We start from the raw sequence: 16,025 nt of genomic DNA, 5'->3' as shown, positions 1-16,025 counted from the left end.
CAAGTGATAACCAATGCATTCATTTGATTCTAAGTCCTATTGGGAGGTGATTATGTTAAGAGTAATAAAAGTGATTTAGCAGAGAGGAAGTTAATAGTTAACTCATTTGGATACATATTTAGAATATAGGCTTTATAGATTATATAGTTCACTAGAGGCCTGGTGCATGAGATTCGGGCCTGTGCCCTCTCGCAGTCTGGAAGCCCTCTGGGGATGTCCGACTGACGGCTTAGGGGAGCGGGCCTAAGCCGGCAGTCAAACATCCTTAGTGCTGCCATGGAGGTGGGAGAGGCTCCCGCCACAGCCGCTGCGCTCTCCAACCGTGAGCCCGGCTTCTGGGCTTCTGGCTGAGCTGCGCTCCCCCTGTGGGAGCGCACTGACCACTAGGGGGCAGCTCCTGAGTTGAGTGTCTGCCCCCTGATGGTCAGTGCATGTCATAGCGACCGGTCATTCTGCTTTTCAGTCGATTTGCATATTACCCTTTTATTATATAGGATTTCTTTTTCTTTTTAAATGGAGAAGTAACTTGGTTTGTTACTTTATTAGGGAAAATTAAATGGCAAGGTCCTTGACTAGTGCTTTTTATACTGTGACATATGACCTGAAAAAAAAATTAATCTCTTTTGTAATGTGGTGATTAATCACATAAGAAGAGCAACTCTTTATATTGGAGAAAGATATTTTACCAAATAGCAGAAACATGTCACAGGAAAAAACTTGGATTATTGGTCAGAAATAGGGTCTTGGGTTAGGTTTCCCCCGTTGGTCTTAAGTAGAGTGTGGTGCTAGAAAGGTTCTTAGAGTTTATTGGATTACTTTAGGCTGTTTGCAAAAGAAAAGGAATTCAGAGTAGGGAAGGGCCGATGGCCATGATCTCCACAGGGTCACTCAAATGCTTGCTCCCACTAATTTTGCTCTGCAGCAAATAATAGTGATGAGATGAATATAGTTGTTTTTGTAAGGATCCTAGAAGTTTAACTTCAAACAAAAGAATGTTGGGTTTGGACCACCAATCCTGAGTATAAATTAAACCAAAGGGAGCTATATCTAGGTGGAAAATACTTTCATCAAATTATTTCAAACAGTAGCTGGATTTTCTTTGCCTACTGCCTGGATTGACATCATGATTCACTTGCTCATAGAATTAAATCCAAAAAGCTAAGTCAACTATATATTTAGATAAGGCTTGAATATGAAACACAAATTGGATGTTTTCTCCTAGTACTTCATGAAAATGTTCTATATAAGTTTTAAAAATAAAAATAATTAATGTATTAGAATACTTTAGAATATTTAATTATGTTGCCACAATAAGATCCCATAAAAGAGTTTTTAAGGTTTATTTTTTTCAGGAAAGAAGGGACTTGATAATATACAAAATGTCCACTGACTCTAGGGTAATTAGTAAAGTGAATTTAAGGATGTTGAAGACAAAAAACTTACTACTCATAACATGTCACTGTTTATGTTGCTTAGTGACCGCAAACTAGCTGATCGGAAGCTTTTCCTGCGCACACTCCGAAGGTAATTGCGGTATAGCATGACACTAATGACTCGAGCCTGAAATTGTTTTGAAACAATGTAGTAGAGAATCACATCCAGACAGGTACTGAGGTTCATCAAGAAGGTGGTAAAGGCTCCCCAGGGATTGTAACTGTTCTCATCCCCTTCCAACATCAGGAAAGCAAAACAGATGTGGAAAGGCATGAAGCAGACGATTACCTGCACCAGGAGGGTGATGATGATTCTTATAGACTTCTCTTTGACTTTTGGTTTGAGCTTTGATGTCCTACCATGGAGGAGACTATGAATAATGACCAAGTAGCACCCAATCATGATGAACAGAGGAATCAAGAAAAAAAATATAAGTCGAGTGAAGTTCAATATGTTAATAGCTTTTAAGTGGATGATGTCAGAAATCTTCAGGCAGGTGGCAGGGGTGGAGGCTTTATCAGGGTCTTCATAGAGCAGTAGGAGTGGGATGGTGGTTATCAGGGTCATTATCCAGACTCCCACACATGCTAGCACGGCTTTGCATGTTTTTTTAAGTTCTTTGGCATATTTCGGCTGCACAATGGCCATGTATCTGTCAGCACTAATAAAAGCAAGAAGCCATAGGGCAATACTCGGATAAAACACCGTGAGTGCCCCGAGAATCTGGCAGAAGTATTCGCCAAATGGCCATTCACCTTTTGCATAATAAAACATTCGAAAAGGTAAACTCATTATAAATATTAGGTCCAGCAATGCCACATTCATCATATAGATGGTTACAGTGGTTCTCTTCTTGGTGGAACAACTGAAAACCCATAAGGCAGTGACATTAACAAATACTCCAATTATGAAGATACAGCTGTAGAAGACAAGGGCTGCAATTTTGTATTCATCTGGGTATGAGCTGTTAGAAGAGCCAGGTTGAGCTTGATTGAGAGAGGTAGTCATCTTATAGTTGTTGGTGGGCATGACACTTGGAAACTGTAAAATAGTTGAGAATATTAGGAGGAATAAAACCGTTGGTTGAAAAATAAAGGTTAGTATTCCCATACTTGGCATGCAGTGGATTCTAATTTTGGGACTACTTTATATTATAGAGTCAATATATGTGTCTTAATATTTATTAATAAATACATTTCCTAGGTATTAATACTAATCTGTACTAACCGATGAAAGTGGTATGGAGTGCTGTAATTTGCACCGGCAAACTTACTCATTTCTCTTTCCCTGCCCACCTCTCTTCTCCCTGAGGAATAACCTTTATGATTTTTTCCCCTAAAATTGGGTAGCTATTTCTCCTATAATAATCATTCCTTGATTAGGACTAATTGGGAAAAGGCCATTCTGAATTTTGAATCTTACAGTGTACTTTGCCACTTTTTAATCATCTCATTCTGTTTAAATATTTTGTAATCCAGATTAGTAATATCAAAAAATGAATTTTACTCATTAAGTACAATTTTAATATATAAAATATGTGTTAGAAAACTAATAAAGGAACCATATAACTAGTTAATTACTGAATATTCACAGTAATTCTCATTTGAGATCAGAAACTTTCCCTTTTTACTGGTATATCCCCATAGCCTATTGAGTAAGTTGTAGCTATTAAAAAAGTAAACATTTACTGAATTGATGGATGAGTGAAGGAAGGAACCCTTGATGAGGTGACCCCCGGAAACTATTCTCTAGTTTGTCAATGAAGACTTGTTTAGTTGGCCATTAAACCATGTTTTGTTTTTTTAAGTGGTAAATACTTCTTCATAGTATTAGGTTCTCTATAAATTTCATAGGTCTTGAGACAGCAGTGTGTTGTGCCGTGGTGTACAGATTAAGAACTTTACTCTTAGAACAATAGGTGAACTAGTTTCTAATGAACAGTTGGGTGTGTCTAAAACTGAGTCTTCCAGATGGTGTTTATAAGTGTCTTTGAAGTGGATCTCACTGCTGTAGTGGTGCACAGAAAGCAACACCACGAGGTATTGTTGGTATAGTAACTTTCATGTCCTCACTCTACCTAGATACGGAAGTTTAAGTATTATTTGTCAAATTAAATTTTAAAAAGGAATATTAAACACAAGTGGTTATTAATAAGACATCACTCAATAACTTTATGTGTATGCAAAAACTAAATTCCATCACCAAAAAAAAGTTCATTTCTAATGGAAAGGAGTTTAGTGATGGTATATATCACCGATCCCCCTCAATGTGAAACTTCCATCACCCATGATGCAATGCTAACACCAGGGATTTTAAAAATAGAGTCGCTACAAAGAAATGGAACCTTGTGGCATCCCCTTGAAATACAGAGGTGTAAGAAGAGTTTCCTTCTAAATGTCACTTTGCAGAGTGGGCTGTCTGTAAGTCAGCCCTCTTGGGGGGAGGTTAGCAGTGTGGTCGGTGGCATCATGGGCTGTTGATAATTTAAAAATAATTTGAATACTTGCTGATATGAGTTTGTTTTCCCCCCTTCCACCTCTTCTCCCTCCCTCCCTTCCTTCCTGATTACAGCTAGTTTGCCAAATATTTAGGTGAAATATTATTTTGGAATAGATTTCTATATGTTTACTGGTAAACACCTGTATTAATTAAAATATCCAAATATTGATGTGACTAGAATATTAATTTCTATCAGAGAAGAATACTACATAGAAAAACTAAATCTTCAGTATCATACAAAGGAGAATAATTTTAGAGGCTTAACTCTTATTTTAACTTTCAGTGATTTTTTAAATAGTAGCAATTGTAATGTAAATGAAATTTTGTATCCTTTTTTCTCTTTTAATACTTCACCCATCATTATCCCCAAATTTTGTCATATAAATTCTGTACTTACAAACCATTTTTTGAGTAACCCCCCTCCAATGGGCTCAAACTGCTTGTATGTCACCAACACTTGTATTCATTTGCTTAAGGTTGAAAAATTAAGCATGGTGCATGTGTTTTAAAGGCATTGCCAATATAGATTGTGCTCTGCACGTGCAGAAATATTTTTGGATAAATATTGAAAAGCAATTGGTTTTTAAGTCAACATTTAAAAAGCTTTCAATTCCATGATTATCTATGGTCTTTGTTTTCTTAAAAGCCTTTAAGCACATTTTGAGAAACATTGTTATTGAAACCAAGTGATGACTCTTAAATATGCTTATGATTTATCATTTCAACATTTTCCTTAAGTTGAACAAAATTACATTTACTGTTAATGTAAAAATTGAAAATAAATGAAAAATCATATTAATAATGCAGGAAGATGACAGCATAACTCATTTCAAGGTTCTTCACCAGCATGGTTTCAGTAATGTATCATTAAAATAAAACAGTGATTTTGAAATTTAGTAAGTACAGCATTACTTCCGATAATCTGCGATGAAGTTAGTTAAATGCAACTTACCTCCTGTCCATCAAAAAGCTGTATTAGAGAGGAACATTTTTTTGGTATATTCAGGTCTATAAAAGAGGTATCCTTGAGTTGCTTCTCTTTCTGAAAGTGATATACTTAAGAAGTGGTATATTTCCTTGTTTTAGGCTCTTCTGTTGCTTTAAAACGTTGTCTCAAATATAATTCTTGCTATAGGAGTTGTTACTTGTTGCTGCTTTGTCTCTTTCAGGAAGTACTCTCTGAAATAAGGCTTTTTAAGCTTCTGACTGGATGTGGTTTTTCTCTTTCACAAATGATTTGTTTGTGAAGCTATGCTGAGCATAAGCTTCCCTTGAAATGATACCATGCATTTAAGAGAATTATACGAAAAGGGAAAAATGTCTTCACTTTTTTACTTTGATGCTTCAAGTCTGCATCATCTATTGAAAGAGTATGAGATTTGATGTTGAGTGGATTGGGTTCATAGTATAGCTTTTTTATTTTCTAAGCTGTATGCCTTTGTCTGGTTACCTACCCACTCTGAGCCTTTGTTCCTACTTAGTTTCTATACAGTTAAAATAGAGATAATACCCATTTGATAGGATTGTGAGGACTTGAAACCAGAAAAATCCCAAGAGTTTAACATAATACCTGTCATTTAGGTACTCCTAAACAGAGTTAATCCTTTACCACAAAGTTCCTAAAATAATAAAACATCCACTTTTTACTGTTAAAACATTTTTAAATGGTTAAATTGGGATACTTAGTTATTTACTTTTGCTTTGCATATACATATGTGCTTTATTTTTTAAGTCCCAGTGCTTTATATCCCTTTTCTGTCACGTGGAAGTCTAAAAATAGTTCCTTTTGCATAAATACCCCTGCAAACTGCTAAGAAGGAATTATGGCAGTCTTTAGTGGAGTAATTTACATGTTATGAGTATTTTAACCTAAGCAGGGAAATGAAACCAGTGGAGAGGGAAGTGAGCCATCCAATCATTGCCTGCCTAGTTATATTAAAGTTTTTACTTTCTCTTTCCTTAAAAAAAGAAATCATCATCTCATTTGGTTGTCCTAAAATTTTAATTATCTTTATATTTGGTTATACTTGACTAGTCAACTTCTGTAAAGTACATGAACTAAAAGGAACTGTATTTTTAATTTAAGACAGTTTGAAAGCCCATGCTTTTTGTTTTAATTTCACCCCTCAGACAAAATCATAGTAAGTTTTTGACTTATAAACTTTATTTAAATCTATGCCTTTGGTGATTACTTTGGATTGGGATAGCCTTTCAGAATAATGAGTTTTAGAAGTGTAGGCAACAACCAAAGCAACTATTGCTTGTGCAGATGAAGATTTGAGCTCAGAGAAGACCATGACTGGCTGAAGAACAGCCCACAGGCCCAGCTTCTTCAGGTGCTGAGTTCTCCCATTTCTGCACTAGCTGCTGTAATAAGTTCTCGTTATGAGGTGATTACATTGATTATTCACTAGACAGGATCTGTTCATTGCCGAATTACATTAATCAGTTTTTTATACATGGAGTTATATTTCATATGCAGTGTAGGAGAGTTTGATAGGAGATAGGAACCTTTTGTCTGTAGAATCCAATCTTGTCATTACCTTAATTTCATTTAGCCTGTGACAAGGTTTCTGATATTAAGTATTGATTAGTATTTCCTGTGCTGCTAAAATCAAGAGAGACATTGATGGCATATCGCGTTAAGACTTGAGTTCTTTGTCATCCACAGGGAGATTCTTTCCTCTGACCTGCCAGTGTCTCCACGAAAGGAAGGAAGGGGCCAGATAGGAAGTCCTCATAGCACAGCTTGAGGTGGCTCTGCTGCTACTCGTTTCCCACCTCTTTTCCACTGTAGCCATTTGGGACCTTCTGCGTGTGCTCTTCTTTACCTTTCACATGCTCTTCCAACCGGTGACATTCCTTACCACTCACTCCCTCCCACCTCTTGGCTTGACCAGCTGCTACTGCTCCTTAAAGTTTTAGTTTCAATGATGCCTTTTCTAGGAAGTTTTCTCTGACCTCTGAAGCTGGGTTGCTTATTCACCCCTGTAAGGTTCCTTAGCATTTGGTACTTACCCTGTAGTGGAGTGTGTTTGTATTATTATTGCAATTTCCTTGCCTTTTGTTCTGTAGTAAATTGAGGTCCTTGAGGGTTGGCATTATCATATATCAGTGGTTCTCAACCTTTCTAATGCCGCGACCCTTTAATACAGTTCCTCATGCTGTGGTGACCCCCAACCATAAAATTATTTTCGTTGCTACTTCATAACTGTAATTTTGTTACTGTTGATGAATCGTAATGTAAATATCTGTGTTTTCCGATGGTCTTAGGCAACCCTGCTAGCGGTTCTCAACCTGTGGGTCGCGACCCACAGGTTGAGAGCCACTGCTATAGAGCCTAAGACCATCAGAAAACACAGATATTTACATTACGATTCATTAACAGTAGCAAAATTACAGTTCTGAAGTAGCATCGAAAATAATTTTATGGTTGGGGGTCACCACAGCATGAGGAACTGTATTAAAGGGTCGCGGCATTAGAAAGGTTGAGAACCACTGCTCTAGTGTTTGTTCTGTGATAATTCTCTAAGCTGTATATTTATGCTTTGTCTTTGTATCTGTGAGGGCCTCAGTAGATAACAGATGGCATACTTAAGTTCGAATGCTTCAAGGAGGACTTATTTATAAGGGTATAATGACAAAAGAATGAAACCTAATGACAAAAAGGGAACCTTTGGCAAGACCGTTAACCTTGTTGCACCCACCATCATCAAGCCCAGAAAGACTAAGAAGGGAGAGGTTACTAGAACCTAGAAGGAGGGACCCTTATGGGAAGGGGAACAATAAGCCTGAGGTCGCCTTGAAGGAGAGAACCTGGAGACTAAGTACCCTGGCCTCAGGCCCCTCTTCACCTAAACCTCCTCCGAGGCTCCCAGTGGAAGCCAGGGGGCCTCTCTACCCTCAGCCTCTGGGACAGAGCAGGGTGGAGAAGGGAGAAGAAGCAAATGGATTGTACAGCATGCTGCACTTTTCTGTATGTGTTACATTTCATATTCAAAAAGGTTGTTTTTAATACAAACAAACAACAGTAAAAACCACCTTGGGGCATTGATTTTGTGAAAACTGCATTTGTGAAAACTGCTTCTTGTAAACTGTTTCCATGAGTAATTTTTTTAAAACACCTTCAGCCTCAGTTCTTATCTATGAATCATTGCATTTCTTATAGCTTGTGTAAAATACATGTTTTAGACACCATTTATTATTTCTCCTTCTCTCTCTCCTTCCTGGTATGTCTGTCCCCTTTTTTCTTTGCATCATATTTAAAATTTTCCTGAGAATTTCAGACTGGGAATGGAAGCTCTGCCTATGCTACTAATTAGTTACCTGAGTTATCTTTTGTAAAAAGTTAGTTCATTTCTCTGATCACCACTACCCCCAACTGGAAGAAATGGGAAGTTGGACAAGGCTTTCCTGAAAGGCTTCCCACCCTTCTAAGCAACTGCTCCCATTGCAGCGCATGTTTTATCTTTGTCTTTCTTGGAATTTGTGTAGGACTGGAGGTGAGAGATATAAGATAGGACTTGGGACTCTCTGCCCTAACAGCTTCTGCCTGGAAACCTTAATGTATTCAGGAATCATTTAATGAAACCTCATCCCTGGGAGCCCTGAATGTGTGTGTTGGTGTTTGGGTTTATTCTAAACTCAAAGTACCCAGAGCCCTGAGGGGTCCTGTTGGTTCCTGGTCTTCACCCTCCGTTCATGTCTTTTATTGTGCTGTTGTTCTTTAGTATGTATGTTTTCATCTTATTTTTAATTTACCTTTATGTCAGTGTGTTAATCTTCATATGTTTGGTTAAGACATTTATCCATTTCTGGTGGTGTTACATTGTTTCAGCTAATTTACCTACCTACTTTTAACTCTTTTTCCTTTAACCATTACATTGATATATGGTAAGCAGGAAGTGCAACTGTGAGAATGGGCTGGGTCCAAAATGGTCCGCTCTTAGTCACTTGATCTCCCACAACCCTCCCAGGAGAGCTGTCACTCTTGGTGGCAGAGAACAGCTTGGAGACATTATAGTCAGCCTGCAGAGGAAAACATAAAAACTGTGCGGGCTTTTCCCCCCCTTGGTAATAAAACTGCGCTGAGTGGAGTTACTCAACAAAGCTGCTTACCAGAACTCTCCCTCTTACGCTTAAAAATTAATCTAGCACCAGTGACAAATCGGTTGAATTTTTGCAATGATGTTATCTTCTTATTGCTAAGCTTTTCATATGGACATTCTTCATGAGAAGTCTATGATTTTGGGTCTTACAGCCTTTTACCAGCAGCAAATCATGCAGTCTAAATAGGATCTTAACAGAAAAGGGAAGGAAGTAGGTAGTACCACCCTCAGACCTGCAGGGCAACCTGCTGGTGTGTGTGTTTGGACAGAGGGACTTGTGCTTGGTCTGCTTCATCCTGCCTCTAGTATAGGAATTAATCTCTACATTAATGTAATTTTTTATTAAGGACCAGTAATCATAGGTTTTTAGAACTGGGAGTTAGAGGTATCTGTGACTTCTCTCTTTTACAGTTGTGTTGTAATTCATCCCTTGAAAGTACTCTCATCTCTCATATTATTTTTTGCATTTTGTGTCGGTCTTATTAACAAGGAAGTAGCACATCTTCACTTATTTCAATGCGCCTAGCATAGTGCTTCACACAGTAGGCCTCAATAAATACTGGTAGGCTTATTGATTTGACTAATGTCTGTGTGTTTCTTTTTCTGTAAGAAAGAAAGCTGTGCCATGTCCCAAAAATGAATGCCCATGTTTCTAGGTAGATATAATCACAAAGAAATGAAGCAGCGGAAAGACAAAGAAGAGATAGATTAGGGTTGGCCAGGTAGAGGCCCGGGTGAAAGTGTTTGGGCCAGATAAACAATTGTTGTATGTGTATTTAATGTAGGAGAACTACACAACTGAGCATGAAATAATTTTAGATTGCTCGTGTATGTTATCTAGTTTTCCCATACGGATTGACAAAGCTGCTTTGACATGACACTGTGCTTTTACTGCCACCTACAGGTGATTAGCCCTTCTGGGAACTCTTTACCTGATTTGAAGTCTTGTTAAGATTAAAATAAATTTTTAAGAAACTATTAATTAGTGAAAGATAAAATATTTACTGTCATTTTCTAAATATGTCTGTATTCTGTAGTATTTTGTATAAATATGTCCTCATTCCTCAAACATTTTGGCAATAGACCATTTTTACCTTCATTGGAAGCAGCCTAATTTTTTTAGGAAATCATTTATCACTGTAGGACTACATATTCCTGGGCTGTGGTCTTGAGACAATTCCACTTTAAATGTTATTTGTGCCTAATATTCTACTAAGAGTTAAACATAAAGGTGACCTTGGAACAAATTTGATATGGTTTGAAAAAAAATTTTAATGTGATAAAATACACAACATAAAGTTTATCATTTTAATCATTTTTTAAAATATATTTTATTGATTTTTACAGAGAGGAAGGGAGAGGGATAGAGAGTTAGAAACATCGATGAGAGAGAAACATCGATCAGCTGCCTCTTGCACACCCCCTACTGGGGATATACCCTCAACCAAGGTACATGCCCTTGACCGGAATCGAACCTGGAAAAGTCCACAGGCCGACGCTCTATCCACTGAGCCAAACCAGTTAGGACCATTTTAACCATTTTTATAGTAGTGTTAAGTACATTTACGCTGTTTTGCAACCAATCTCCAGAACTTTCCTCTTCCCAGATTGAAACAACAATTCCTCATCACTCTCCTCTTTCCAGCCCTCGGCATGCACTATTCTACTTTCTGTTTCTGTGAATCTGACTACTCTAGATACCTCATGTAAGTGGAATCACAAGTGTTTGTCTTTTGTGATTGGCTTCTTTCAATTAGCATAATGTCCTCAAGGTTTATCCATGCTATAGAATATGTCAGAATTTCCTTCCTTATTAAGGCTAAATAATATTTAGATATAGATATGAAATATTTAGATATTTTATCCATTCCCCATTCCTCTGCTGATGGACACTTGAATTATTTCCATCTTTTGGCTATTGTGACTAATGCTGCTATGAACATCTGTATATAAATATCTCTTTGAGACTCTGCTTTTAATTCTTTTGGGCATATACCCGGAAGTTGAATTGCTGGATCATATGGTAATTTTATTTTTAATTTTTTGAAGCACCATCATACAGTTTTCCATAGTGGCGAAGCCATTTTACATTCCCACAGCAATGTATGTACAAGGATTCCCGTTCTTTATATTTTCTGGGTAATAACTTCTTATAAGATATATGATTTACAAATATTTTATCTTATTCCATAGTTTTCTTTTTTACTCTGATTATGTCCTTTGATGTACAGAAGGTTTTGGGGGGGGGGGGGCATGGTTTTAGGTTCATACATTTATCATATTCTCATGATAAGGTAGATTTGAAAAGCTTTAAATTTTTAAATGTTTGGGTAAAATAGAATAGATTTATCTCAGTAAAATCTGAGTGTCCTTTTCCCAATGACTTAATCTGCAGAGTATTTAGCTCCAGTGCTCAACACCTTTCCTACATCCAGGAGGGTGTAAAGTGGGGCAGGCAGAAGCAAGCTCTCTTCCAGAATCAACTCCCAGCCTTCCACTTACTAGTGCTTCTTTCTTATGCTCTGAAAATTGTTTCTCTCTTTTATTACAATAATATGACATGAAAGGATAACATTTACTTTTTTATAGTGTTTTTTGTTCTCTGCTTATTCTGATGAATGTTTATCTGTGATTACTTTGGAAATATAGCGTGTTTGCTTACCAAAGTTGCAGATTACAAAAGCCATGAGGGTATTTTAGTCATGGCAGAGGCCACGCTCTGTAACAAAGAAATCCTGAGCACAAGTGGCTCAAAGAACACAGATGTCTGTGTCTCTTTTGTAATATCCCTGGTGGGTAGGCAAGACTGTCCTAGGAATTCGTCAGAGATTGCGTTGGCTAGGCAGCTCTGTCATCCTCAATTTGTGCCCTCCAAACTGGCTCCCATTGTTCCCACTTCCAGCCAACATGGAGGGATGAGAAGGGAAGTCTAAGATAAGGAATTGCTTTCTCACATGCTTTGGAAGTTGTAAATGTCACTCTTGCTAATACACCATTGGCAAGTACTTGGTCATGTAGACACAATTAGTTACAGGGGAGGTTGGGTTCTTAGCAAGGCAGCCAAATCCCTGGAGATAAGGAGAAATGGATTTGGGAGGAACTGCTAGCAGTTGCCTTTGAAGAGCAATAGCCATAACCCATTAGCTGGTTTAGCAGGCTGGAGTTATGGGCTCTGCAATTAACATATATAACATTGATAAGAGAGAGCTTCGGGTCTTTCTCTTCAGTCTCAAAATCAACCATGGAGGCACTGAACGGCGGCATTGTTTGGGCAGTCATGTGTTTGGAAAAGCCAGGAAAGCCAGTGAAGTGGGATCATGATGCAACTGCCTGTTAACACATGTGCTTGTGGATGCCATAGGTAGTACTACAGGGCCGCAAGCCTGACTCTGGTGGGCCCTGAAACGGGCAAGATGCAGACCTGCCGCGCGAGAGACAGTTGAGAGCAGGCAGTGTTTATCCTGGAGGGGAGAGGGTGGGGCAGGAGAATAGTCTTCAACTATTGAAAGGGCTTCTCTATGAAAGAAGAGTTGAAAGTGGCGGGGGTGGGGGCGGAATGGCCAAGGATGAATTAAGATTGCAGAGAGATGCTACAGAAAGTTATGGGGCTTGGTAAGGAATAACTCTGTGTCTCAAGGCAAAGTGATTTCCTGGGGAAGTGCTGAATTTCAGACACTGAAAATAGTCAAGCAGTGGCTGGGAGAGCACCAGGCAGGGATGTTGTCCAGGAAATCCACACATTGGGCAGCAGCAGGAATGGCATCCCCGTGAAAGTCCTTTAGTCCCTGAGCATCTCAGATTATGTACTCTTCTTTACTCTGGGATTCACTTGAAGGCTTAGAGAACTTGAGAAATTAATAATGAGTCCAGCAGATTTCCCCAGGAAGTTCTGTGCAGCCCAATTCCAGTACAGCAGAACTCATTTTCCTGTTGTTTTTTTAAATAACAAGGACATAAGTGTCCATCAATGGATGAATGAAGAAAATGTGGTATATATATAAAATATATATACACTCATTAGAATATCTATTCAGTCATAAAAATTAAGGAAATCCTGCCATTTGCAGCAACATGGATGGACTTTAAGAGCATTATGCTAAGTAAAATACGTCATACAGAGAAAGACAAATTCTGTGTGATTTCACTATATATGACATTTTAAAAACAAACCAAGAAAACAGAGCAAAACCAAGCTTATAGATTCAGAAAACAGATTAGTGGTGGTCAGAGGTGGGCAAAATGGGTGAAGGGGGTCAAAAAGTACAAAATTCCAGTTATAAATAAAAATAAATAATTCCCAGAAATGTAATGTACAGCATAGTGACTATAGCTAATAATACTGTATTGCATATTTGAAAGATGTTAAAAGAGTAGATCTTAAAAGTTCTCATCATAAGGAAAAAAATGATAAATATATCTGGGGATGGTTGTTAACAAGATTTATTGTGGTGATCATTTTGAAATATATACAAATAGTGAATCATTATCACACACCTGGAACTAATATAATGTTTTATGCTGATTATAAATCAATAAAAATAAAATAACTGGGACATAGTTCACTGCAATGTAGTTATTATACTAGCAAACTATTTGTAAAATGAAGATATTTTATTTTTTCTACATAATATAAATGATTGATTTTGCTTTCTTATGAGCAAAGGATATTGTAAAATCTTTGATATATATACTTCTAGAGAATACTTAATAAATCCTTAAAGAGAAGCAGAATGAAAAAAATCTTGACAACTTTAAAATAAGGGTAAGATGATAAGATCTAAATAAACATTTATAAAGTGTCCAAAATAATTTATATATTTTTATATATTACTAACAATTCTTATAGAACTTTAATGTGGACTATTTAAGCTTCCACAGCTCTTTTTCTCTTTCTGAAAGGGCACATCAACCATTCAATAGGATTTTCCTGCAGTTACACTGTGAACCACGAGATGGCAGCATTAGGCAGAACTTGATGAAAGCTGTGACCTTACTAAGAAAGTTATTAAATGAGGCTCAAACAATGAAATAATTTTGTAATTAAATGAATAAGAGAGAAGTATTATAATTTTTGCTTGAACCGTTTGGATACATTGTGACTATTTTTTAAAAATTTATCTTTATTGTTGAAAGTATTACAGAGATGTCCCCCTTACCCCCTGCCCTTACCCTGTCCTCCCCACCCTTGTCCCCTCCCCAGGCCTTCACCCTACTATTGTTTGTGTCCATGGGTTATGCATTTTTGCAAATTAGTTCTTTGGTTGATCTCTTTCCTCCCCACATCTCTCCCTTTCCCTCTGAGGATCCTCAGTCTGTTACATGCTTCCATATCTCTGGATCTATTTTGTTCATTAGATTCCACATTTAAGTGAGATCATGTGATGCTTGTCTTTTACTGTCTGGCTTATTTCACTTGGCATAATAGTCTCCAGGTCTCTCCATGTTATCTCAAAGGTTAAGAGGTCCTTCTTTCTTATAGCTTCATAGTATTCCATTGTGTATATATACCATAGTTTTTTTATCCATTCATATACTGATGGGCACTTGGGCTGTTTCCAGATCTTAGCTGTTGTAAATTGTGCTTCTATGAACATAGGGGTGCATATATTCTTACTGATGGGTGTTTCAGGCTTCTTAGGATATATCCCTAGAAGTGGTATCACTGGGTCAAATGACAGTTCCATGTTTAATTTTTTGAGGAAACGTCACACTGTTTTCCATAATGGTTGTACCAGTCTGCATTCCCAACAGCAGTGCACTAGAGTTCCTTTTTCTCCACATCCTCGCCACTATTTGTTGTTTATTGATTTGTTGTTGATAGTCATTCTGGCAAGTATGAGATGGTACCTCCTTGTCATTTTAATTTGCATTTATCTGATGATTAGTGATGTTGAGCATTTTTTCATGTCTCTTGGTCATTTGTATGTCCTCTTTGGAGAAGTATCTATTCAGGTCTTCTGCCCATTTTTTAAACGGATTGTTTGTTTTCCTTTTGTTGAGTTGTATGAGTACTTTATATATTTTGGATAGTAACCCTTTATCAGATGATATATCTTTGGCAATATGTTATCCCATACAGTGGGTTCCCTTCTCATTTTGATGCTGGTTTCCTTTGCTGTGAAGAAGCTTTTTAATTTGATATAGTGCTGTTTGTTTATTTTTTCCTTGGTTTTTCTTGCTCCAGGCCAGGAGTAGGGAACCTCTGGCCCTCGGGCTGTATAAGGCCCGCAAAATCATTTGGTTTGGCCCTGCCAAGGCAACTGCAGGCGGGACTCAAAATTCAATAAATCTGGGAGCTTTTTTCTTAGCAACAACCTATATAGTAAAGAGTTAATATGCTAATTAGATCGGTTGGAGGAACAACCTTCTGGACGACCTTCCGACCTTCCGGAATGACCGGTGGGCGGGGCTGGGAGGCAGGTGGGGCTGTGAGGCAGCCCGGGCCATGGGGCAGCAAGGGCTGCGAGGGCTGAGTCCCTTGCACAAATTTTGTGCATTGGGCCTCTAGTAAACTTATATTAAGTGAATTATATTAAGCGAATGATGTTATAAATATCCAAATGGCCCTTGGCAGAAAAAAGTTTCCCCACCTCTGCCCCAGGCAATGTATCTATGAAAATTCTGCTACATGAGATGTCTGATATTTTGCTGCCTACGTTTTCTTACACGATTTTTATGGTTTCATGTCTTTTATCCATTTTGAGTTCATTCTTGTATATGGTGTAAGTTGGTGGTCTAGTTTCATTTTTTTGCATGTATCTGTCCATTTTCCCAGCACTATTTATTGAAGATACTGTCTTTGCTTCATTGTATGCTCTTGCCTCCTTTGCAAATATTAATTGAGGATAATGGCTTGGGTTGATTTCTAGGTTCTTTTGAGTGGTAGATTTTAGCATTTCTTTTTTTTAAATTATTGTTGAGAGTATTACAGATGTCCTCCATTTTTCCCCCTTTGCCCCCCTCTAATCATCTCCCACCCCAGCC

General features: G+C 37.7%; 2 protein-coding genes across 3 annotated transcripts in view; one reads left to right on the top strand and one right to left on the bottom strand.

Moving 5' to 3' along the window:
• The window catches only part of UBAC2 (UBA domain containing 2), a 194,209-nt gene that overhangs the window by 41,885 nt on the left and 136,299 nt on the right, over positions 1-16,025 (top strand). The window lies entirely within an intron of this gene.
• GPR18 (G protein-coupled receptor 18) lies at positions 1,326-5,100 on the bottom strand. Its single transcript, XM_080659304.1, has 2 exons — positions 4,886-5,100; positions 1,326-2,475 (listed from the first exon to the last, which is right to left on the bottom strand). Exon 2 carries the CDS (start codon positions 2,461-2,463, stop codon positions 1,447-1,449), a length of 1,017 nt encoding a protein of 338 aa, XP_080515430.1. The 5' UTR covers positions 2,464-2,475; positions 4,886-5,100; the 3' UTR covers positions 1,326-1,446.

Source organism: Plecotus auritus (assembly GCF_963455305.1).
Source record: "Plecotus auritus genome assembly, chromosome: 3".
In the NCBI taxonomy this organism is placed as follows: Eukaryota; Metazoa; Chordata; class Mammalia; order Chiroptera; family Vespertilionidae; genus Plecotus; species Plecotus auritus.
This window is presented reverse-complemented; position numbering and strand designations above follow the sequence as displayed.

Excerpts from the sequence above, each read along its gene's own strand:
- GPR18 (XM_080659304.1), bottom strand. The coding sequence starts at position 2,463 with ATGCCCACCAACAACTATAAGATGACTACCTCTCTCAATCAAGCTCAA.